At 44.2% G+C, this 26,382-nt stretch overlaps 1 protein-coding gene across 1 annotated transcript in view; it reads right to left on the reverse strand.

Moving 5' to 3' along the window:
- Nucleotides 1–26,382, reverse strand: part of EXT2 (exostosin glycosyltransferase 2) — a 74,110-nt gene that overhangs the window by 19,508 nt on the left and 28,220 nt on the right. The window contains exons 6-11 of the mRNA XM_078601479.1: nt 25,719–25,914; nt 23,489–23,628; nt 18,906–18,999; nt 14,154–14,285; nt 7,326–7,515; nt 4,022–4,188 (exon numbers count right to left, since the gene is read on the reverse strand). Coding sequence (XP_078457605.1) covers nt 4,022–4,188; nt 7,326–7,515; nt 14,154–14,285; nt 18,906–18,999; nt 23,489–23,628; nt 25,719–25,914 — 919 coding nt within the window. The remainder of the gene's footprint in view (nt 1–4,021; nt 4,189–7,325; nt 7,516–14,153; nt 14,286–18,905; nt 19,000–23,488; nt 23,629–25,718; nt 25,915–26,382) is intronic.

Genomic DNA, 26,382 nt, shown 5'->3' on the forward strand with positions numbered 1-26,382 from the left:
TTTTTCGCGAGCCTTCTTGCTTTGAAGAGTGCGGGGCTGCGGGGCGGGGGAGAGAAAACTCGGGGTAAAGCAAAGCGGCGCAGAACTGGCAAAGCCACCACCCCCCCCCACCCTGCCCCCCCCCCACCGCCGCCGCTCCCCCAAAGTCAAACTACAGTGGGAAAACACAGGGAACTCTTTCCATGCAGTGGGCTTCGCCTTGCCAGGACACTTTGCTTGCGGGCTTACTGAAACATTTTTGCGCCCATATTTTCAAAGGATTTGAGTCGAAGGCCTTCGTGAGAAAACTTCTTATTTATGAACTCTCCAGACGATGCTCAACCCTCTCTTTCCTGTGAACCGGCGCACATTCTTCAAACACACTCGAGGGTACACGCACCGCTCCTGCTAACGATACCAAAAATCTCACGTATATAGATCTTTTTAACTTTGCCACGGAGCGAGATATTTTTTTTTCTATTTCCATTTAACTAGCCACATGGGTACGCAAATCGGCATCAAAGGTGGTTGGGAATGAAATTTGAAAAGTAGGTGTGCCAATCTAACAATCGACTTGTTTTGCAGAGGCATTTATGAACGCATCAGTCCAATTAAAGCTCTACGTTGGGTATTAGTAATTTTCCAAATCACACGGACAGTTCTGGATGTTCCATATAAGGTGTGTTAGAATGTTGCTCTCTATGCCCACCCCACTACCAATGATTTCAAGGATTATTGAAATGCATGGTCTCGATTTAACTGTGCTGAAGGTAGCGGCCTCTAGTGGCTGGAAGGGTCACATGGAGCCTTCACGTTGAACTTGAACAAATCGGGACGGCAATTCTCATGCGCACGATTCGGTGCACCTATCACGAAGCTAAAAAGTTATGAATCTCCGCGTCGTCACAGCCATATTCAATGCGTAGTGTGTCAAACGTTTGACCAGCATGCGTACGCAGATACACGTATTCTAAGAATAAAACAAGGAAAACATTTGCAGACTCAATTTTAAATCTGTGACCTCACACTGCTATTTAAAATCATGGCTTACATCACGCATAGCTCAGAATTAACAAACAAAAACACGCACCGAAAAAAGAAGTCGGATGCGAGTTTCTCACTGTGACATTTCACATTCCAGAGTAGATTTTTTTTTTAAGGTCAAATTTACGAGAAAAATAGCCGCTGTAAGCTACAACCACTGGCCAACAGAAACACACATAACCACAAACGATGTACCAAACATCTTGACATTTTCCGAGAGGCAAATAGCATCTTGTTTAGTTTAGTTGTTAAAACGTTGGCATGCTTACATGTCGAATGATCTCTCACACTATAGATGAACATTTGATATATTCAGTGTGATACTGGGTGAAAGGACTAGGCTGAAAAACTAAACAACTAAAAACGATGAAGGAATTCAAGTTTCTTGCATTCACGACAATGTTGTGAATCGCAGCTTGAAATGCGAGAGTCCTTTTGATGCTTTGCTTATAGAGCTCCATTAAAATGCATAGAATTACAGTACACCTATCGCTTCGTATTATTATGAACATCACCCTTCTTTCAATATACTACCATGGTTACTGTTCACGTGAATTTCACTCGTTGATTTCTCCACCGATGACGATGACTCGGGAGCTAAGAGAGTGAACGTTGCACGTCCCATCCACATCAGTCGTCCACCACACTGCGAATCACTCCACGCGTCTCTTCCTGCTTCTCCTCCTCCTCCTCTAGCACTGGCAGACTTTGGAATTCCCTCCCGTTATCTTCCCCATCCCACCACCCCACCAAAGTTTTATAACCTTTCTTTCGATTTAAAGCTTTCTTGACTGCAGGGATTCATCTTCTTGGTTCTTTCGGTAAAGTCACGTAGAAGGGAATTAATAAAATAATAAAAATAAAACATAATAAAATAATTCTCACGACGTTTCGGCTACAACGCAAGCAGCCGTCCGTAGGTGAAGAACAGGTCTGTCGGAAAGACAAGTGTCATTCAAGAAGAACACCTGAGGATGGATGCTTGCATTGTGGCCGAAACGTCGTGAGAATTATTTTATTATGTTTTATTTTTATTATTTCCCTTCTATGTGACTTTACCGAAAGAACCAAGAAGAAGATTTTATAACCTTTCTTCAATTCAAGAAATGCGTGTATTATCTATTGTACCTTCAATAGTGTTATGTTGCTACTTGCTCCTCAATGGGAGACAACATTAATTGGTTCACTGATGACATATATTTGTAAGTATTTAGCATAACACTGAAAACAATGTCGAGTCTTACCCTGATCCTGGTCTACGAGTGAAATAAATCAACCTCCAGACCTTTCTTGTTTTGGGCTCAAAATGTAAAATAATGTTTTTTTGGCCTTTATCATTATATTCGATTACATTTGGATCATATTTCAGCTTTCCAGCCATTCTAGAACATGATTGGAATGTACATCAGTCACTTAGTCACTATAATCTATATACATTAGACATTTTAGTGCCATTTTTCAAATCAAGATCTCTAAAAGTATTATTGAGGCCGAGTATTACGGCAGTGGTTTGCAAAGAGCGTTATGAATCAGCCTGGGTTCAATTCCCAACTACAGCGAGCATCAGCGATGAGTGATATGACCACGGTACAGAGAAGTATGATCAAACAACCTCCGTGACCCAAACTGTGTACGGAGGCCTTCATCCAGCAGTAGATTGACGAAGGGCTAATATTAATGCTACTCTATTATTAATTTTCCATCATCAGCATTATTAACATTATTACGGCATCAACGTTTTGGAACAACCTTGTTTCCTCCCTTAACCATGACGTCTTCTATCAAAAGTATATCCTTAAGCAGAAGATTATTAAATCCTTTATATTAAGTTCGCTTGCTTGCTTGCGCGCTTACGACCGTGCAAATCTTTCGGTCGTTTTTTAACCCACTTCCCGTGATCCAATCGAGCTGACATTTTGCACACAGACTCGTTGTGCGTGACAATTTATTTCCGTGAAATTTTTTTTCAAAAATGTTCCACTTTTTAGGAAAACAAAAAATTTCATATTTAATTTAAAATACCAATGTGATAAAAATGAAACTCTTACTCAAGAAAAACAGAAATGAATAATAAAATAAAACCGATGCCACGCATATAAAGGATTTAAAGTGAAAAACTTTATTTTTACGGGTTAATTTTTTGCCATATACGGCCACAATTACCAACGTGATTTATAGCTATGAACCTTACCAATGTATCGCTTATTGAAATGTAACGTGCAATGTAATCGCGGGACTGTATTGTCTTGGTGTGTGGTCTGGGATTGTTGTTGTTATGCTGCCTACCCCAAATTTGCAATTGGTATTGCCAAACAGGCAGAAATGTATATTTGTGTGCTTTGTTTCTTTATATTTTTCGTGACTTGCCTGCCTTTTCTCTATCTTGCTCTTTAATAGTTTTTTGTTGCGTTGTTTCTTGCCGTAGCTTTCTGATCCGCCCCCACTGGACATCTGTGAAAAAAAGCTTCCGAGCTCATCGGATTCCTCCAGTCTAAATAAAGATTCAGATTCTGATACTTCTATTGTTATCAAGGCAGAAGTCACAAGCACTGAGTAATATGCCTAATGTTAGGTTTGAAGGCACTGCGGTCGGTACAATGGGGCACAACAGTGGTGAAATGTTAACTACCTCGCCTGGTTTACAGGAGATCGTGGGTTTGATCCCGAACCTGACGCCTGCTGTATATTTGGAGTTTGCATGCTCTCCGGGTCCTCTAGATTTTTCCTCCACATGTAAAAATGTGTTTAGAGCATTTGGCTGCTATACATGTCCACGTGATAAGCCACTTCATTGAGCTATCATTTGTCACCAAGTCGCTTCTGAAAAAAGCTACATAGCTCAGTGGACCTTACCTGGTAAGATAAAATAGTTTAGTTCTCGTTTACAATGTGGAATTAAACGCATCTTGCTTACATCCGCACCTTCGATTGGCACGGTTGACTTTACGTACGGTGCGAAAGACGTTCGACACGCACACACACATTCACACGTACGTACTTCATATCCAAACTGCAACTCGTCGGGCGTGAGCATGATGATGTCGTCGTCGATGGCGAGCACGGCCTCCGTCTCGATCTCCTCGTAGGGAAAGAAGCGGTTGCTCAGCTTGTTTTCCGTTGTCTGCACCACCTTGAGAGGCACCGTGATGCGAGGCCACAAGGGTTCTGCGGAGGTGCGCAGGGCCAACACGGGAAGGCAGACATCGGCGGTGAGTCACACGGAACCACCACCAGCAAAACCGTGACGACTGTCAGTTCTTCAGAACTGCTTTTTGTGTTTAGTTTGTTGTCCTTCCCCTGCACCTCCGATCAGCCAGATTGGCTACGTATGGTGCAAAAGAAGTTCAACATGCATGCATACGCACAGGATCAGCACCACCACGACTATCAGCACTAGCACCATAATCAACACCAAGCATGACGACTGTCAGCATCACCACTAATACCATCACCATGACGACTGTCCGTGTCACCACAAATACCATCACTACTTTTGGCACTATCGCCACCACTTTCGCCAACATCAAAACTTTTGTCATCACCAACATTATCACTCGTGTACATCATTCTCCCCGTTCAACAGTTTATCGTGTTGTTCGAGTAACAGTTAATTATTTCAAACCTATACAAACAAGCTATACTCTTTCAAAAAGGTAGCAAAACGTCACATTAAAAAACAATGTCCTTAGAGCCTCTTGTAAATGCGAATTGACAGGACACCAAATGAAATCCCATCTGAGCAACGGCACGTTACTAATGCACCTAGACCAAGGTTCAAAGAAATGCCGAAGCTGGGCACTGTTACCGTTAAGCGTTCTACCGTTGAGCCTACCCTGTTGCCGTCATCGCAAATTAAATCAGTAAGACAGGCACTATTTCATGCATGTCGATGGAACTCCGCACCCTTACCTAAATCACTGCTGCCCTCCCTCCCCCTACCCTCCGCCTTCTAAAGGAAAACTTCCTCCCCGACGCGAGGTCAAAGGTCAGCAGGGATGGAGGCTGCCATTAACCCTGCTCTTTTCTGCCATTCTTTGCGATCTTTTTTCCCCCGGTTACTCCCGAATCGCGCCCGCAGACGTCCGCGTGAGTGTGCGTCTATGCTTAGAGCCCGATGGAATCATGTGATTATGAACTGGGCTTTGCTGCTAACTTTGTGAAAAACGCACACACAAAAAGCAGATGTAGCTGTATGTGGACCCGTTATGGATAGATAACTGTATTTGTTTGTACCGTTAGGCTTATTACTCGCTTTCCAACGGATCGTCTCAGATAAGAAACATTCAGTCTTCCCAAGTGTCACTCCTTTTAAACTGTAATGTGCAGTTGAAGATACTTTCCTCCATGTTTCTTTGTTATAAACAGACAATGTGTGTTGAACTAAAACAGTTATGGCTGTGCTGGCAAACATAACAGTAAATTATTACAATTACTTCAAGACAAGTGTCATTACCAAAGGCTCTGTTGAAAATACTTATATTGTTTTATGAACATGTTTTGGCAGACTAACAGCTGATATTAACTCACATTTGATATCTTATGATATAACATCGCAGTTTATCCAGCAAGGCCTCAGTGGGACTCAAATAAAACAATTCAGGAGGATCTTGGTTGAAATATTTGGCTCATTCCTTAGGATTTTTTTTCGGGTGGAAAAGCAGAATTTATGCCATAAAGCCACACGAGGGGGTAACATTAAAACGCCACAAAGACAAGTTGAATTCTAACTCTACTGCCTCCAACAGGCACCAATTCATTGCTCTGCAGGTGGGGTCCTCCTAAACATGACAACACCATCCCAGGGTGATCTACCAAGCTAGAATCCAAGTCACGAGACTTCAGATGTGCATCGCCATCAATATTCCAGGTCACTAAACTGAAGATTCAACCCCACTTCTGCAGCCGGGATATACAATTATTTAAGTGTCCGATGGCTCTACCGATTTCTATTACGCCACAAACCGGATAACACGAATATAGATTGGATACAAAAAAAAGGACCAATGTTCCCACTTGTGACACTGGACAGGAGGTAATGGGTGGGGGAGGAGGGGGCTTGACATCATCGGCATCATGAGCCACATCACGTTGGCCATAGCTTGTAGCTTGTACGGGCTGCCACTATTTTCAAAGGGCCCCCCCCCCCACCCCCCGAGTAATCGACCACAAAAATATTGGTGGATTAGAATTTTGCGTCGATTAAACGACTTAATTTCTTACTTTTCCCAACTGCATAGCTGTCAACCCATACGGTTTACCCGTATTCTTGTACAGGAAAATTTAGTTCTCAGGTTCATACGGCGTACAGCCGTTCCAATACGGGCAAAAACTTTCGTCTATTTGCTTGTTTCTCCCTTGTCATGGGACTTTGTAGGATGAACGTTGAGATTTATAAGTGGCACGGGGGTGACCAATATGGTCTGAATTGCTCTATAATAAGATAGGCACTGATAAGGGGTTGGCAGGTATGCAACTGGCCCGTCTTACTGGCCCTTCGTTATGCAATATGAAGAAGGGCAATATGCCATTATAAGTTTTCCTATCAAGGTAGTGTTCATGCCAAATTACCGTCTCCCCAAATGTGTTGTTTACTCATGCCAGCTCTATGCGCGTGTTGTTGACAGGCATATAGAATGTGTTCCCCGTGCTCTTAAAAGTTGAGTTTAAAACTTAATAACAGAACAAGCGCTACAATCACGGTCAAGTGGTCCATCATTCGCTTGAGTAACATCATTGCAACCTTGTACTAAAACATGTCAGGCCATAGGAATTGCAGGACAAAAATATGCTTACAGTCCTTGCTCATTCCACTGCTGGATAAGGGCCTCCCCCACATCGTGTGGCCATGAGGGTTAATTTTTTACCATACTTCACCATGCTGGCCAGTGCGGGTTGGTGAACAGTGGGCACACAATCGAATATAAGAATAGGTTTTAACCTTTCTGGCAATAAGGTTTCAGTTTGGTGTTTTAACATCTTAACACCTGTTTCATTGCCAGAGAGGGTAAAACCTATTCTTATGTTTTGATACTGCCAAGGGAGGCCCAGAATCATTTGCGCTATCATCGTCAACTGATGTTAGCCGTGAATGGGATCAAACTCGGGTCACTGGGTTTAGACATTACGAGAATCCCATCTGATCAACAACATTTTAAACTCATGTTGGACAGCCTCGGCCATACAACCTTGATATTTCGGTGTTGCATTATCCTTGAAAAAACTCCACATTGGCCTTGGCGGAGCACTTCCTACCGTCGTCGTCACACCGACACCAGGCACTGCGGGAACCCGCCGCGTTGTACCTGCGGGCGGGCTCTTGTTCTGGTTGTTCCAGACGACGAGCACCTTGGAGAGGCTGGGCGTCTTGGCGATCTCGGTGATGACGCGGAAGAGGCTCTCGACGCGGTCGTACGTGAGCACTACCGCCGTGAAGCCCTGGCTCCGTGGCGGGATGAGTGGCAGGAAGAGCGGGTTGTTCACACCGCTCCACCTCTGCGAACAAAACGAGTCAGAATCATCAGACGATTTATTCAGACTGGAGGAATCCGATGAGCTATAAAGCTCTTTCTCACCCATATGTCCAGTCGGGGTGGGTCAGCACGTTACAACAATAAACAATACAAAAACACGATAGCAGCACAAAGTATAGGAAAGGTAAACAAGTCACTTTGAAATATACAAATAAAACTGAACTATCTTGATCTTACTTGATTTGAAGCTTTCGTGACTGCAGGAATTACTCTTTGGTTCTTTTTTGGTTCTTTATCTTACCAGATCAAGCCCACGAAGATATTAACTTATTTTTAAGAGACCTGGCCACGAATGATAGCTCAACAAATACTCCAATCCCTCCAATGGCTCCGAATCTGATCCCGGATCTATTTGAACAATCTAACTCACCTTCTTCAAGATTTGAAATGAACTTTCCCCTGCCTACCTCTCCTCCACTCTTATCTCACTTCCCTCCACACTCCATTTCAGTCTCCCCTCTTGTAACAGTCTATACTCATCTCTACCCACTCTCCGCACCAACAACAAAGGATTTATTCCCAAGTCCCCAGTCAGTCTTCTCTTGGAGGAAGATCACTAACTTTCTCAGAAGATCATTCATTTTCCTCTGTTGCCCCCAAAGCCTTAAAACTCCCATTTCTTCCATGCTGTTGGCTCCCTGCACAAGACCAGTCTCAAGACTTCACTTTTTTTCCTCTGCCTATGCCCGACTGCCTCCCTCTAGAAATAAATACCGTTTGTGCACAGCGTCTTGCGATGGAGGTCAGTTTGACGCGATAAAAAAAAAACCCAAGCTGTAATCGCAAACGTAGCGCTCTATAGCTTCGTAGCGCTAAAGAGCGTGCCGCCACGCCGGATGTGTAGCGGCGCACATCCCTGCCGCGCGCGTCACACACGCCGGATCTTTCCCCTACAGAGCGATCGTGCTCGCTGCTGTGCATTACAGCGACCTTTGCCGTGCATTACAGCGACCTTTGCCACTTCGTACGCTCAGAGTTTTTGGCTGCTGCTGCTGTAAATGTCCACGTGAAAAGCCACTTCTTTAAGCTATCATTTGTGGCCAGGTTGTTTCTGAAAAAAAGATATATAGCTCAGTGGGCCCTAATTGGTAGAATAAAAGTTGTTTAGTAAAAGTTTAGAATTTCATAGCTCATTGGATTCTACAGGATAAATAGATACTCTGATTCTGAAGAAAAAAATATTATCCACACTCTTAACTTCTGCTATATGCACCTATGTTGAACTTATTTCGTACCGTACGCAGCCAACCGCGCTAATCGGAGGTGCGGGGATATCTGGTTATCTCTGTAAAAAGACATGATAATAGGGTGACTTTATGTTGTGATTCAACGACTCTCTATCAAAAAGACAGAAACTTGTAATGGACGGTAAACAAAATTTGAGAAACACACAAAATTAATTAAATGAGCATTCATCTAAGGTCACGCTGACATTGAAGTCTCATATTTATCTGCTCGCTGCTGTGTATTACAGCAACTGCAACTCACAAGGGACAGCGTGAACATTCGCCATTTCATACATTCAAAGTATTTGGCTGCTACAAATTTCCACGTGACAAGCCACTTCGTTCACCTATCATTTGTGGCTTCTGAAAAAGGGTTACATGGTTCAGCGTGCCTTACCTGGTGAAAAAAAATAACATTGCTTAGTTTAGTAGTTTATTTGCGCTGGATACATCTATTTCATGCGACCACTTTGCTTGCGATGGAGCGGCGAGTAGCAGGGGATGTCGCGGCTAGCCCCGCATGCAGTTTTAACAGCAAACGTGAGCTGCACCAATCGAACGTACCGCTGTGAATGTTGTTACATTCTAAAAGAGGTGAGTTCCGCTGGTGAATAATTAATTAAATCGGCTTAAAGAAATAAAATACAAATGGCAAGTTAGGTGTATAGATGTTTGCACAAGTAAAAACATATATATTTTTTAAAATATGTATTATTCTGTGTGTGGCTTTAAAATAAGCTTACATTTTAAAAAAACCCATGCAGAATAAGTATTTCAGTGGAGCCGAGTGTGAGTGAGCTCACTATTAACACGTTTTCAAGAAATAGAGAGACAACCTTCTCATGAATCGCATGTAATGTACATGTACCGTATGAGCGTGCGTGTGCTGATATAATATCATTCTTTGCAACCCTTTGTCAATCCACAGCTGGACAAATGCCTCTCTCTCACACCTCGGTGGACACAAGGATTGTTTGAGAATACTTCACTACGCAGGTCAATGAAGGTTGCTGAAGCAGGGGAGGATAGTACTTGCAACTTCATCTTTGATTATCATATTTTTTCTAATGTGGTCCTCTGTCAATCAACTGCAGGATGAAGGCCTTGACATACTGTGTTGGTCATGGGGGTCATTTGGCCATACTTCACCATGCTGGTCAATTCAAGTTGATGAAGGGGTTCAGATACGGTTCGCCATTGACATAAGCCAAGGCCGGAAATTGAACTCGGTTCGTCTGGTTCACGGTGCAGTGCACGCTAACTACTGCGCCACTGCTCCACCCCTGCATGCACGTGTGTGTGTGTATATATATACAATGCACACAATAGCACACGTAATTGCGCGTGTGATTACAGCAGTTTCTCTCCCCTTGAGAGACGATCTATCAAAATAAAACATTCTTTGGTGCTCGCCGGGGGAGCAAATGGGGAAAGATCAATGGGTGCTAAATCACCATGGAGACACTTCCGGTTCAAGCGTGCTTTAAGCTAACCAGGTGACCTTGTGCTTCATTGCCCGGCAAACTGGCCTTTGATTAAAACCATTTGGCCTCCTGTGGAACTTTTGTCGCCGTGATCTGCAAAGCGCCAAGAAACAAATATTTATGACCGCGCTGCGGAGCTATAATGCGACACTTTGATCCGTTTATTTATTTATTTACTTACCAAAGCGCAAAAACATATACGAGTCGGACTCACGACGACACACAATAGGGATGTGCAACGTTCAAATTACGAAGCGGAGGAGATGGGGCAAACAACATTCATAAACGTGTATATAATAATCAAGACGGAAATATGTTCTAAGACGGATTTTTTCCCCCCTCATTTGGACACAACGCAGTGAAATAAAAAACACAACTCGTCTTGAAATCGCGCATTGGCCACGTAAGAGAACATACTTCTTATCTCTGCAACATTCTTCCGCCATGCATAGTGGTCATCACGCTCGTTGAAACGAAATGCTTGCAAGTTGTACTCACTACACGCATTGTACGAGCACCAGATGCGACGCCGCTTACATGGCTTGGCGCGGAAGAGCATTCAAGAAAATCGCAACACTGAAACTTAAATAGCATAGCAGGCTACGCTTAACAATTACGGATATCCGAGTGTATTTAGAAATGCCATAATTCATTTCAATATCAGGCATATACACACAGAACTAATGCGTATTTTTTATAATAATGAAAAATTAACCAAGGAAACTTGAAAGAGTGGTTGTTTTTACGGCAGCTTATAAACTGGAATATTTTTGCACACCCAATATTACGCGATGACGTAAGAAAATGTTTCCAAATTAAATAACCTTGTACACATTAATCAACAGCCGTATTGCTTACTTGCACCCGCTTGGGAAATCATGCTTGCATTTTAATATTTAGCAGTTCGTTATACGGCCTATACAAATTTTATTCTAGATTTAAAAAAATTCCCAACGCAAGCACATCCAACTAATGCACTTCCTTTCGCCCAAGTGTATGTGGTCACATTTATGGGGGCGGAGGGGAAACTTCTAGATTACATTTGAATAAAACATATGCCAGACAGTTAGAAGCCCTGTCCTAACCCGACCAAGTGCAGTATTGATGTTTTGCAAGTGTGAAAGATCTCCATAAAAAACAGAAATTTAAAAAAAACGGCTCATCTCTTCTGTTCCACTTTCAAGCCACAGGCATGACATCCTCCCCAAGTCATAGCAGAAGACGTCAGCTCCAACCCCAGCGATCCTAACTGCCCAACTCTTCTTTGTGCGCGCACGCACGCACCCCCCCCCCCCACAAACTCAGCTCACTCACTCTCTCGGTATTTTTTTGTATTTTGAGCAAGTGGGCTCCCGTCCATAAATAACGGTCGGCGTCAATGTGGTTTTGATTAGCAGCGAGAGAACCCAAGGCAACAAAATGCTCCACGAGTCTATGAAGTGATGAACGCAATTCATGTTTGGGGAGAACACTGTTATCCTAAGGGCTTTCAGAGAGGTATAAAGCGCAAAGCAGTGAATAATGGGCAGGAAAGATCAGTTTACAAATTCAAAAATAAGCCGTGGCCCGATGGAAATGAGCAAAGAGGTCCTGCTGAGGACTGGGATAACTGGGTTGGGGGTATTGGACTTGGAAATTCAAAACAATGGTCTCTGGCACAGGCATGCAGAGGTGAGAGTACGTGTTGTTTCTTTGTACTTTTAGGATTCGAGCATTCAATCTCCGTGCGTAAGTAGAAAGTTCATAAGCACATTGCCACGAAAGGCCTTTAGAAAAATTGTATATGCTTCGCAAAATCCAACTTTTGATACTGGCTATATCGGGAATGAACATCACAGCGCAAGCATCATACAGGTGCCTTGGTTTGGCTGCGAGCCAAAGGTACACAGATTAAAACCTAGGAATGCCAGCGGTTGCCAAGTATGGCTCTGTGTGTCAACGCATATATTTCCGTGTGCATGTATGTATACCTAAGATGTGCAGTGTGTACACAAACCCACATTCCTGTTTAAGTAGAAAATATAAACGTGAAACAAAAACACAAATGAATGTGTAATAATATCTGCCATCGTGCATTGTATAATATATCTGCCACTGCGATGTCATGAAAGTTTTGATGTCAACATCACGTGTGCCAAGCTAGCGACAGACGGAAGTTATTAATCCAGATGTGTATGAACCACAGAGAACCACAGCACATAGTTATCGCTTGTTTAGACACATGCATATGGCCACGGGATTGTAAAGTCAAACACACCTCATTACAGCCCTGCCCTCAACTACGTTTCCAGAGTTGATTTATGACTACAGGGCATCGGAGACTGCTTGAATACGCATGTGATCCATACATTGTTTAAATATAGCCCCTTAGCTGGGAAGGGGAAACACAGGCACAGAGACCACAGACTAAGGTATGTGGCATTCAAACGTGGTCTGCTCATGCTCATAATAATAGTGATAATGTAGGGCTCTTTATCAATCAACTGCTGGAATGAAGGCCTCCCTGCACCATGTTGATCGTGGGAGTTTGTCTGACCATACTTCACCACTTTGGTCATTGCAGGCTGGTGAAGGGCGAGGAAGCCGGTCAAACCCATGCCAGGAATCGAACTCAGGTCGCGAATGCTCATACGAGGAACTAAATCTCACCAGCACAGTAACGTAACGATTCAGTCATTTTTGAGGCCGCTCTAATGTTGTCAAAAGCGAAGGTCACTCTTCAAGTGAGTCTATACACTGCAGTCAGTGGGGTTACTGCCACCAAAAACTATTTCAATAATATTTCATTTCATATGAACACAAATTGGACCCTTGGCAGAAATGAAACTCTAATAAGGGGATCTGGCATTCATGAAGTAATCTCTGCTGGGGGTGACAAGAGCTAATCTCATACAATTGGAGGTCCAAGTAGAGCCAATGACCGAGTGTGGCTCGTGCATTCAAGTTAAAGTTCAGTGTGTGTTCGCGTATTTATATATCCTTCGGTCATAAATCATGAATTGCAAGTACCATAGTTTCAAGTTTAAATATTATTGTCAGTGGTGCAACAATTCACGCATCCACTGGTGGAGCCAGTGGGGGGGGGGTGGGGTGGCACGTGCCCCCCAAATGATCCGATCAAAATCCCTAATTTCGATCGGATCATTGGAGTTTATTAGTAATAAATAGGCATTTTGCGACCGCCACTGCCACTGTGTAGCATATTATTACGTGCCAGGGACTCTATGAGATAATAGGACAATAGTCTGAGTCCATAATTGGCAATAAGTAACGGCAAAGCAGTTATAAGTGACTCACAGAATTGCGAGCAGTTGCGTATACAGGACACGACTTCCCCGAAGGCATTCACCTTCAGCGAGCGCGATGCCGATCACACAACGCGGTTCGAATTCGACCCTCGATCGATGGCTGCGCCATCGATGCACACGCGTCAAATAAAAAGCAAGGGACAAGTCCTTACTTACTAACAACTCCTCTATCATTTTTCATTGCTGGAAGGGTTGCCCCCCCCCCCTACCTGAAAATCGTGGCTCCGCCATTGCACGCATCCATAGCACCTTAGCATTAATCGTCCTTTAAAATAACACCGAAATAAGTCCAAAGTGGGAATTTCTGCCAAATTTGCACTTGGTGCCGAAAGTGGCAGACCAGATTTGATTTAAGTTTGACTACAACACAAATTGGATTAATATAAGCATCCAAAATGTGACGGCATCTCAATACGCTGCGCAGAATCATCGGGGATTGTTAAGTTTGCAGATGAGGCGGCGAGAAACATCCACAATAAATACAACACAGTGCCAATCGAGGACACGAAAACATAAATAACAGTCGATCATGATGGCGCTTGGCGTTTGCCCGGGGTCGGCAATCCACGCGTCGTGACTTACCATCTCGGGCGGATCATTCCACTCCTCATAGGAGCGGGCTGCGTAAGGGTAAACGCGGTCGTTGATGATCTGCAGGGTGCTCAGGACGATGACCTTGACTGAGCTGAAGTACATCTCCCAGTAGAATTTCACCTGTTTGATAAAAAAAACATTGCAGCATCACATGAGCCGGAGTAGTTGGATTCAGATGCAACAACAAAAGGGGCATTAGTAGTCTAAGGAGATAAACTGAAATACAATTCAACTCTCATAACCTATAGCTTTAATATTTACGTATTTTACATCACGTGGAATTAATTAGTGTTGTCATCACATCTACGCCTCTATTTAAGGAACAAAACAGGTGGAGGACTTCTCCACTAATCTGGCTGTCGCCTGATGAAGCTAGTTGTAATTACTGGCGAAACGTTGTACTCAGATTGTAAATGTTGTGGCTTGGCTCTCCAACACACCGGCGTGCTGTACTAGTGACGAATTGGCACGTTCTGTTTACGTGACAACCCTTACTAGTTGGCTGTGTCGGGTGGTGGTGGGTTTAACGACACATTTACATATGTACGCGATCTAACCCTAAAAACCTGTATGGATAAAAAAATGTCTGCTCCTAAACAATGTATTTTCTAATGTGTAAAATGTACACTGTAATTTATGATTATCAGAGGCGTAATATTTTAAGCCCCTGCAATCCATTCTTCCTCTTCTTTCAAATGGCTGATGTCGATGCAAAGGAACAACTACAATTTCACATTCAGGTGGTCAAGCCAGACAACCGTGTCAGGAGTGTATCGCTGTGGTGACATCTCCTTCGTATTTGTGGATCGGGCATTGCGCCGTTATATGTTGTACGGTCTGATCTGGATGACCAGTCGCACACTGGAGAAGTTTTAATTTTCCATTTGTGCATCAGGTATCCACATATGCCATGGTTTGCGTGGACGCGGTTTAGTGTCGACCATGAGCTTAGAGGAAGATCAAACCCATGGATCTTCTGTGTTGGGTCTTTCACCCTTAATTGTGACAATTCAATGGATTGCATTGAATTAATTGTCACAATTAAGGGTGTTCATTCAAGATTGTTTATTTTTGTGGTGAATATAGCAGCCCCTAGTTGCTGGAGGGGGTCACATGAACAAATTATGTTAGATGGATAAAAACGAATAGACTTACAAGATTCAATCAATGCTTAATAATTGACCAAACTTGATTAAGTGATGCATGGCGCACAGATAATTATTATACATTCTTTGTTTCTGTTGCCTCTTGACAAAATAACCCGGAATAGATGCCATCTTATCAGATCTCAAAAGCTAAGTGGGATTTTGGAACCTGGAAATTGCTTAGATTGCAGCCACCAAGCATCACAGGTGTTTTCGGCTGCTGCTGTGTGGCTACGTCGTGAGCAGCAGAGGTCAGTGAATCACAATCCTTTGCTGTACCGAACTTTTACCAACTTGCACTGACCAGCGTGCTGAAGTACGGTTAAAGAACCACCATCCGCACGGTGCAGGGAGGCCCTCATCCAGCAGTAGATTTACAAGAGGGCTGTACATGTACCGATGTTTCTGAAGGTATGCTATCACTCCAATTCTCATGATTTGGTCTGATGCGATGCAATATGCATTCAATAGCCAGACATGAAATGAATATTTTGCAATGGCTTGGTGCCATTCTTAATGACCCCAACAAAGGTTTGTGATTCATGCTTAATGATCCAATAATGAATCATGAGCAGGTCCCAACCACAACGCACAGATTTAACACCACATGTCCATGCAAACACAAGTTATTACTTCCTCCCATGGTCAATTCAGCAATGTCTGCTCTCAGTTCCCTTGACGGGATTTCATAGTTTCGGTTAATTCTCCTTACATGCCTACATGCAACAAAAACATGTTTTTCTTACCAATTTCACTGCATATACCAAACATGGTTGATTAGCATACCAAATAAAGTTGATTAAGCTTAAAGTCTATTGAAGTTAAATGGAACAAAGTTACCGTTACCATTTCGTAAACTTTGCTATCAAGCCAGATTTTAATACACCTCAATAAATATCGTAAAAATAATATATATGTGTTTTCTTTCGTGGGGGTTGAATAATCCCTCACGAAGTTGTCAGATATGGGTCCCAGCTGCTCATGGATGGGTATTTACGCATTCGTTTCGGTGCTGAGTCAGAGATCAGCTTCTGCTGTACAGATGTTGCCTCCTCCACCGCCGCCGCCCAACCCCACGGCACAGCGGTGAGTGGCGCTGCCAACGCGACAGCCTCTCCAATAAAAGCGCGCGGCTGGCAAGGGGAGAGGCTACGGGGCCCAAGAGAGACGGAGAGGGTTAATGACGGGGAGAGAGAAACGCGGATTAGGAAGGGAGTGAGGGAGACAAGGAAGGTAAGAAATGGGGACTGAGAGAGCGGGAGAGAGAGACCGAGAATGGAAAAACGAAGGGGGAGACGGGAAGCGAGGGAAAGTCACATGAAGAGACGGAGAGAGTGAGAGAAACGGAGAGAGGGTGATAAGAAGCAGGGAGAATGAGGCAAAGGAATGGGGAAAGAGAGAGAGAGGGGATGGGGGAGGAAAACAGGGAGCCACAGAGGCAGTCGGGGGGGCGGAGAGTGTAATTGAGAGGGAGTGAACGAGAGACAGACAGGGAGGGAGAAGGTGTATGGGAGAGGGTGGATAAGAGCTTGAGGAAGAGCGTGCGACGACGAGAGTGAGAGACAAGGCAGCCTGACGGTGACGGGAAGAGAAAAAAGGAAGAGCATAATAGACACGAGGATATACGCATGAGAGCAAGAATGAGCGGGTGATTTAGAGTGAGAGGGCAAGTGAGAGTGAGTAAGTGGGAGGGTGAGATTGAGAGAGGGAGGGGAGAAGAGTCCTGCACGGCCTCTGGAGCCTAAAAACCACGTCAAGCTGAGCAGGCCAGACCCTGCCGCACAGATCCCTGGAGAAGAGGCTGGCCCCCTTTGATCTCAGAGACAATGTCCGGGGGTTTGATGGATGATATGGGTTGTACAAAAGCCCTGCCTTGCTGCGATGGTCTGCATGGGCCCAACTTATCAGTCAGCAACGGCCGAACAGACTCAAAGCACACACCCCCTGCCTGATCGCCAGGCCAACAGCAGTCTGCAGAACATTTTTCTAATTTTTTTCCCTTTTGTTGGAACATAAAACGGGCCCTTAACACGTTATGACAGAGGTCCATTTTATTGTTTGCGCTCGCTCTCCAACCATATGGGTGTTTCAGAGGATGGTGTCATCTTGATAAAGTCCTTACCAGTCTGGTTAACTCTTTGAGTGATCCACCCTCCTATATACCAGGTGAGAATCAGCACTTTTTCAATGAATTTTTCATAAAAATCAAAAAAATGTTTTTTTCAAAATGGGAAAAACTAAAATGTTCACTGCAATGGCCACCAAATCCTGTGCGTGCAGTTGACAGATTTCTCCAGTTTATTCAAGAAGCCTGCTCCTGTTCAAAACTACACTTGTCTGCCATTAATATCGTTATTCTGTTTTCATTGTTGCATCACATGAACCACATGCGATTTATCTGATTAATTATTCACAGGAAACTGACAAGCCAATCAGATGAAAGCCGCTTCGTCTTGATGCTCATGAGTGCAACTGAACCTCCCTCGCCGCCCCCGTTGCATCTGGCATGAGTGGCGCGCGAGTGTAAACGTGCTGATTAGTTTAAACATAACCAGGCGTGATGACAACTGGTGTGAACAGTGCCAGCCTCAAGACTGCAAAGCGCCCTCACAGAGTGAACACTGAAATGGAACCCCGACAATCCCCCCCCCCAGCGCACACGCCGTCCGCGCACACTCAAAGCGCGCTGTCCGTGACACGGCAGCCGGGCTTAACAAGCCACCTGGCCACTCCCTGCTCCTGAATCTCTTCTTTTTTTTTGTTAGCTTCAGCATGCGTCGGTTACCACGAATGGGGGAATGAGCGATTTGCCGAGGGCTCCAATGGCCGCTTTGTGGAAGGTTGCTTCGTCTGGGCCCTTATGACACAGGGCCCTGACCCGTGGCCACGGCGTCAGTCATAAAGCGGGGCCACGAGCTGCCGAAACATGCCCCACTTAAAAGGGTTTTCCTAACTGCTTGACCTCTCTCGTTATATATAGACCGCGGGCTTAGGACAACGCATTTACCCGCCGCCGGACCCGTTACGCAGAAAAAGTGATGGCTTCTTTCTTAAAGGCAGGGTGACGTGAACACAAACCGTGATTAATGTCAGGGCTGAAAGGGGTCAATCAATTATTTCTTGAATATTTAAATGGGTTCACAAGAAGCTTTGCAGGCATTGGCTCGGAGAAGAAACCAATAGAAAAAGAGGCCTTTTTGCAGACGGCAAATGTTTCCACTCTTAGTCTCAGAGTAACTTTGTGGAGTATTATTTCATGTCCTGCTTTGTTTGTATGAGTGCTGAACTTCTTTCGAAACATACGTAGCCAACCGCGCTAATCGCAGGTGAAAGTATTTAGCTTTGCAAGATTTATTTGTGACAAATGTCTTCCTTGTTAAAGTCTTACCGCTACAAAAGTATGTAACTAAGCATTAACACACATTCTGGTTGAGTCATTTACTTTAACAATCGTTAGGTTATTTAAACATTTGAAACATGTGGGTTTTGAAAATAGCGGTACGAACATTATCACTCAAATGCACAATCTCAATGACACACTGGTCAGCTGCATGAGAATTGTTCCAGAGGAACTGCCACAAATGCACTCTCTCACTTGTCTTTGCATGTCCACAATCTGCTTGTGGGGAATGGTCTTCAGGATGTTGTACATTTCAGGGATTTTCTCCTCTGGTAGCACCACCGATGCCCTGAAAACGGACAAATGAAAAGCAAGTTTAACACGTAGGCTTTCGCGACCGACATTATCCATAATAGAGGGTTTTGGGTTAGATCGTGTAAATATAAATGCGTCATTAAACCTCGCCACCACCACCACCAGACAAAGCCAATTAGTAAGGTTTGTTACGTAAGCAAAACGTGCCAATTCATTACTAGTACAGCAGAATTAGTAACGAATTGGAAAACCTTACTAATTGGCTGTGTTGAGGGTTTAACGACATTTATGTTCACGCAACCCAACCCAAAAACCTCTTATGGAAAATGAAAAGCAATACATGCATGTACAATAACACAACATTGCGGTGTGATTCGTAACTTTGATCATGACCTGTGTATCGATAGTTAATTGTTAATGCGCTGTTTAATTGAGAGAATACTGCTGTGTGGTGTTACCTTGATGTAGTCTGAGACTATTTTATTGGTGTTGTTGCTGCCTTGCCCAAACTTGATGAATCGGACTTACACAATTTATATATTATATATTTATATTGAGTCACTTGCTTACCTCTTTCTCTATGTTGCACTCCTGTCATAATGTAATTGTATTGTTAGTTAGTTTAACACGTAGGCTTACGCGACAAATATTATTCATAATCAACGTTTTTGGGTTTAGATCGCATTATTTATAAATGTGTCGTAACCTTCCACCACCCGACACGGCCAATCAGTAAAAAAGTGTCATGTTGACAAAAGACAAATAGTTCACTACTTTAGCCCACCGGTGTGTTGAAGAGTGAATCCACAACATTTACAATTTTTGAGTACGATGTTTCGCTGGAATTGCCCGATGATGTTGGATGTAATTACCAAAAAGTGTCAATGTGACACTTTTTTACTGATTGGCCGTGTCGGGTGATGGAGGGTTACGACACATTTATAAATAACGCGATCTAACCCAAAAACGTTTATTATGAATGTATTCATCTTCTTGGTACTTTCGGTAAAATCACGTAGAAGGGAAATAATAAAATAATAATAAAATAATAAACATAAAACATAATAAAATAAAATTTTATTTTATTTTTTATCTTATTTTATTATGTTTTTTTTCCCTTCTACGTGGCTTTACCGAAAGAACCAAGAAGATGAATCCCTGCAGTCACGAAAGCTTTAAATCGAAAAATATGAATGTATTGTTTGTTGTTGTAACTTGCTGACCCACCCATATTGGATATATGTGAAAAAAAGCTTCATAGCTCATCGGATTCCTCCTGCAGTCTTAAATAAATAAAAAATCTGAAGACCAAAATGACAGCAACACATTGCCGTGACGAGTTCAGTCCCGTCGTTGGTCACGGAAGACGAGCGCACATTTTCAACAAAAGATCTTACGAAAATAATCATCATAAATAAGTGATTGGGGGTTCTTTACTTCAAATTTCAACGCAATACGAATTCATTTGCGCGTCAAAAAGGTATAAAATTGCGTGTCAATATATTTGCAGTAATTCGTGGACTTCAAATTGCTAGAAAGGCATGCTTTCTCAAAAGAACGACTGCAACATGTTGAAGAAGGGTGCTTAAAATTACCCAGCCACTGCCCCCTACTGCCATGATGCCAGTACCAACCAAGTGTGCTTCTCACTGCTCGCATTTTGAATGTGAAGTACCCGTGACCACCCTTAAATCTGAAAATAAGGTACAGTAAAACCTTGGATTGCGAGTAACTTGGTCTGCGAGTGTTTTACAAGAAAAGCACATATTTTAAATAAATATTAATTTGATAAACGAGCGAGGTCTTGCAATACGAGTAGTACGTGTACACGCTTTGTCTGCCGAGCGTCACGTGATCACAACTGATACACGAGTGCTTTGATATACGAGTGCTTTGGATTACAAACACGTTTCTAGAACGAATTATGCTCGCAATACAAGGTTTTACTGTATTGTGAAATATATTTGCTACGTAAGTAATACAGTGGTACGTGTGATGCGCTATAAACCCGGCGACCCAAGTTTGACTCCTGGCCATGGCTAACATCAGTGACAAGTGGTATACAAACCGTTTCTGTCCTGCCCCCCTATCCACCCCCAACGTTCACCAAGCCACAATTACCAGTGTGGTAAGAGTATGGTAACAAAAACCCTCCTGCTATGGTGAGGCTTTCAAATGGTTGGATTCAGAATAGTGGGGTTTGCTTTATGTATCTGTATAAAGCCTTCGCAGCCTTGACTGTCCATCGTTGGCACTGTAAAATGGCGAAGAATAAACTTTTTTTATTTACACATAAATGTCACATTTTAACTGAATAACCTACAAAGGAGCTTTGCTTTTTACCTTTTTACCAAATAAGGACATTTGTTCAAATGGAAGCCTTCTGAAAACTTAGTATATTTCAGCTTCACCAATGAAGATGCTGGCTTATAATTCCAATATTCAAATCTGAAAATCTTAGTCTGCATTGTTGCTCACCACCCAGGCACGTTTATTGATAAGTTACTCTCAATATTCAGTTGGTACCTTCACCCATTCCAAGACATCTGGCCACTGTGGAGTAGCAGGACAAAAGGAGTCTCTTGCGCTCCCTTTAAACGGAGGCCCTCCTACTAGATAGTTGCAGGGGGTGCACCTTTAATTTCACCACATTTTAACTCTACATCAAACCACTAGCACTGCCTGGATGAAGAATGTATGCACGTAGATATATCCAGCAATTTGTTTCGCTTTTAGGGGCATGGATGTATTCATTTATAAATTTCACTCTAACTCAGCTTTTAAAATGTACATCTCTCTAAAAGTCTCAGAATCGGAACACTGGGCTAGAATTGCATCTAGAAATGCACTCGATATTTAGTTGGTACCTTCACCCATTCCAAGACATTTGGCCACTGTGGAGTAGCAGGACAAAAGGAGTCTCTTGCAAGACTCTCTTGCGTTCCCTTTAAACGGAGGCCCTCCTACCAGATAGTTGCAGGGGGTGCACCTTTACTTTCACCACATTTTAACTCTACATCAAACCACTAGCACTGCCTGGATGAAGCATGTACGCACGTAGATATATCCAGCAATGTGTTTCGCTTTTAGGGGCATGAATGCAAATGCTTTTATTCTCCAAGCAGTGCACATACAACAAAGTAACGCTGAAAGTGGGGGGGGGGGAAACGCAAAAACACTGCAAGCATCGAGGGTGGTCAAAAGGAAGCGCCATAGTACTGCTGCTTTCAATTGGACATGCGGCACTTTTCTATGCACAGCAAACCGCCTTGACGCAGGCAGAATAACCGCTCATTTGGTGTTCCCAACTCTTGACAATAAGCGGGTGCCATCGCAATACGGCGTGTTGTCACTTAGCAGACCAACTAGCGAGGCCCTGTCTATGCACCACATGTGGCAGACGTGCAAAATTGTATTCATTAATACATTTCACTCTAACCCAGCTTTTAAAATGTACGTCTCTCTAAAAGTCTCAGAATCGGAACACTGGGCTAGAATTGCATTTAGAATTGCACTCTCGGATAACACTACAACAAAGCAATGGAGCAAAGACAGTGTAATAAACTAAAAAATGAAAATAAAACTATTTTTATTCTACCAAGTCAGGCCAACTGAGCTGTATAGCTCTTTTTCAAAAGTGCCCTGGCCGCAAATGATAGCACAACGAAGAGGCTCATCACGTGGAAATTTATAGCAGACAAATACTCTTAACGCATGTTTCTAAATGTAGAGGGATAAACGGCAGGACTCGGAGAAAAATCCACACGACCACAGGGAGAACATGCAAACTTCAAATATACAGCTGTCATGTTCGGGATCGAACCCGGGACCTCCTGTATACCAGGCAAGGTAGTTAACATCTCCTAGCCACCGACATGAGCAGAAAACAAGATGGTGAACTGCAAATTTTGCAGACAGGAGGCCATACAAATGAGAGGCACCCTAAAACGACATCAGTTTTGCTTTGAAGCATTTATTTAAACGTTGCCTATCTGCTGTCCTCTAACTAATGACACAAGATTGTGACAAGTGGAAACAATGGGTTGGCCAATGCGTCAGTAACAAAGGAAGGACCACATATCCTGTACTTTTATCCAGTGCCCAGTTGCTCAAATGAGAACATTCAACTATCCGTCACAGATGGAAAGGCACAACACAAGCACAACAAAGACACTCCCTGTAGCCCGCACAGGTTGTTAAGAAAGGTGCTGTTAACAGGCACCTATTCAGGACGGCATGGAGTGGGTGTGGACAGCACCATACCGACGGCCTTCGCCTCCCCAGTGCTAGCTAGTATTTACACCCCACATCAGGCACGACATAAAAAAGCAGAGCCGACCTAGGAGTGGCACAAGATTGGTCCTGTTATTACTCAACATTGATGAAAGCCGTGGCCAGAAATGAAACTCAGAAAACAAGTTTCATGGGACGTTGCGCTGGGTTATTACACAGCACACAAACACAACACTTCCTCTGCCCACTGGGAAGATTGGCGCTGCGCCCTCGGTCGATACGCGTCTCACCTCTTCCAGTCGAGCACATCAGAGAAGGGCAGCACATAGGAGTCGGCGAAGATCACGGGAATGCAGCCGGCTTGCATGGCGTCGCTAAGCGCCGACTGGCCCAGCCGAGCCCTGCGCAGCACCACGCAGAACGTAGCCTCCTGTAGGACAAAAACAACACGTCTTTTCCACTGTACAAACCGAGCCACGCCAGGGTCATGCTAGGTCAGCCCGGCATGGTGTGGAAGGCACTAGGTTGTTTGTCCGCTGCAGAAGTTGAGCCGTGCTGCGGAGCGATGCATACAGATGGCGCGGTGATAGCGTGTTTGCACAGGAAATGTAATAACACAACATATACGGGATTGGCCAGCAACCGAACATGCTTGGTGTCGAGCAAGATTCAGGTATCTTGAGAGGCCAGCATAACTAGATTTTGGTTTTGTTTGTTTTCCTTCCCCCCCCCACACCTCCAATTAGCACGGTTGGCTACGTATGGTGCAAAAAAAGTTAACTATACATACATACTGGCCCATGCGACCCCTCTACCGCCATTTCCTAAGTGACAAGATTATTCAAGTCCTGCTTCATGGTCCATTTGAGCCACAGCTCCGACCTTCAGCGCAGGAACTGACAGGCCCACCCTGGAGGCCTTCTGCGAGGAACCAAGGCGACATGGTGGACACCACAGCAAAGGGGGGTGGGGGGGGGGGGGTCCCCAACCCCTTTCTGCTTCGTAAATCACGGAAGCTGCGCCAGTGGGAGATGCACGCGTGTTGAACTTCTTTCGCACCGTACGAAACAACAACTCTCTTGACTGCCAACTCAGAAACGTAACTCTGAAGGAAATAGCAGTGGAGGGGTCAAGGTGGGTAGGGTTCCTCTCGACCCCTCCCCCCTTCCGGGAAGAAGGGAGCCGGGGAGGCCCCCCCGCCCCCGCACGTAGGTAATATTGAAATATGAAGTTTAAGTTTCTGGGTGTCCGGCACAGAGCTGGAGTTAATCTGTACCTTACCCAGAAACGTATCGGTGGCAACTATATAAATAATCATGATTTGGTTCCAGCTCGACATGGAATGAAGCCATTGGAAAACCACCTGTGAACTGTGATGCTCTGCACAGATTTTCCAGTGAAAGTTGGGTAAATAAAATCCTCATTTAGGCTCATACAGGGGCACGTGATATTAGCGGCAATCCGTACAGGCCTGCTTATGACCAAATCGCCTGGAATGTGCCAGAACATGTAGTACAAGCAGGCTTGAGTGAGGATAGTGCTCGTGTAGTGAGCGACTTCCGAGACACGTCGTGTAGAGAGCTTCTTATTTATTCTCACACTGGGCACAACACTGGGCGTTATACAGAACGTATCTACATGGCTACACGTAGCCGACCCGTCTACACAACTCCATCGTCGGCGTCTAACTACACAACTGTGTGACTAGCGTAGCGACGACGACAATGAGAGCCGTGCAGAGTATCGGCCACGGGGCCAGACGACGAAGAGAAAAGACGGCGAGCAGCGACGCAGCCAGGACCCGCAACAGCCCCGAACCTCTGGTTCCGTCCATCTTATATACCGCCCGGCGTGGCCAAGCCCCGCCTCCGGCCACGCCCCCTTCCAGAACCTTCGAGGAGGTTCCCGGAGCTTCCCGACTGACTCCGCCTTTCACCTTTACCCCAGATACGCCCCCCTTCTAGTATGTTATTGTATAACTTGCCCAAACCCGCGATTACCCCTCCAGGCCGCCAGGTGGCACCCTGTCATTACACTTGGATGGACGACCAACATGAATAATAGGCACTCTAGGCTGCCGTGGAACTATGTCGTGGGCAGCACTGCAACATCCATTGATATACTCTTCTATGCACCCATGTCTATGCTCCTTGCATTGACCCACCCATAGTGACCGATGTAAGGTCAAACAAGCCCTTTCTCTAACATGGCATGGAAGGTCGTCATCCAGCAGTGGATTGACAAAAAAATCTGTATACTATTCTTTTTTACATTTGATCAATGTGCTTTTCTTACATTTACAAAAACATCCATGACTGTAAAAACAAGACAAGAAAGCATCCGTTTGTGACTCAAACCACCATGTCGATTCGTGATAATTCATAGGATCGCTAATGGGGGAGTTAGAATGATATCATGTGCACGACATGGGAAAGGAATCGGAAGAAAAACGTTGTGGGAAGGGGCATAGGAAAGGGTTAAAAACAAGCATGGCGGGAGTCCACCAAGGCGGACGCACACCTGCAGGATCTCGGGGTAGCTGTATGTCTTGTCCTTGCGGCAGCGCGTGCGAGCGTGCGTGGAGCCCTGCGGCAGCATGGCACAGCGCTCCAGCAGCAGCATCTGCTCTCCGTTATCTGCCTCCACTGTCTCCAGCTCTGCACGGTGCTCCACGTGGAGCCCAACTTGCGCCGATACCACAAACCAGGCACGGTACCTGCGGTTAAAACGATAACATTATTGTACTTGCGATAATAAGAGCCAACACCACTGAGAACCTGGGTTCAAGGTCTGGGTCTCTGTCTTTTATAGAGCCTGTTGCTGTCCTTCCCCAGCATCTTCGACTAGCACGGTTGGCTACGTATGGTGCGAAATAAGTTCAACATACATACAACCTGTAGTGGAGGATAAACTAAAAGCAGTTCAATAGGTAATGAATGTAACCGGTTGTAAGATAAAAGACAAAATCGGTGGTTGGAAGACTCAGGAGACGGAGCACTAAGTTAATACCTCCGAGATCCTGGATTAAAATATGGGTTTGAGCCACCAATGATTAAATAATGCACTCAAGATTGTTTTGTAAGTTGCTGGTCTCAACCTAGTTAGCAATAAAACATTAAACCTGTCTTTTTTTTACTTGATTTGGAAAAAGTTTCAGCTCCCGTGAAAAAAATATTCCCATTTA

The sequence above is a fragment of the Lampetra planeri genome, chromosome 16 (assembly GCF_965212315.1).
Source record: "Lampetra planeri chromosome 16, kcLamPlan1.2.h2, whole genome shotgun sequence".
Classification (NCBI taxonomy): Eukaryota; Metazoa; Chordata; class Hyperoartia; order Petromyzontiformes; family Petromyzontidae; genus Lampetra; species Lampetra planeri.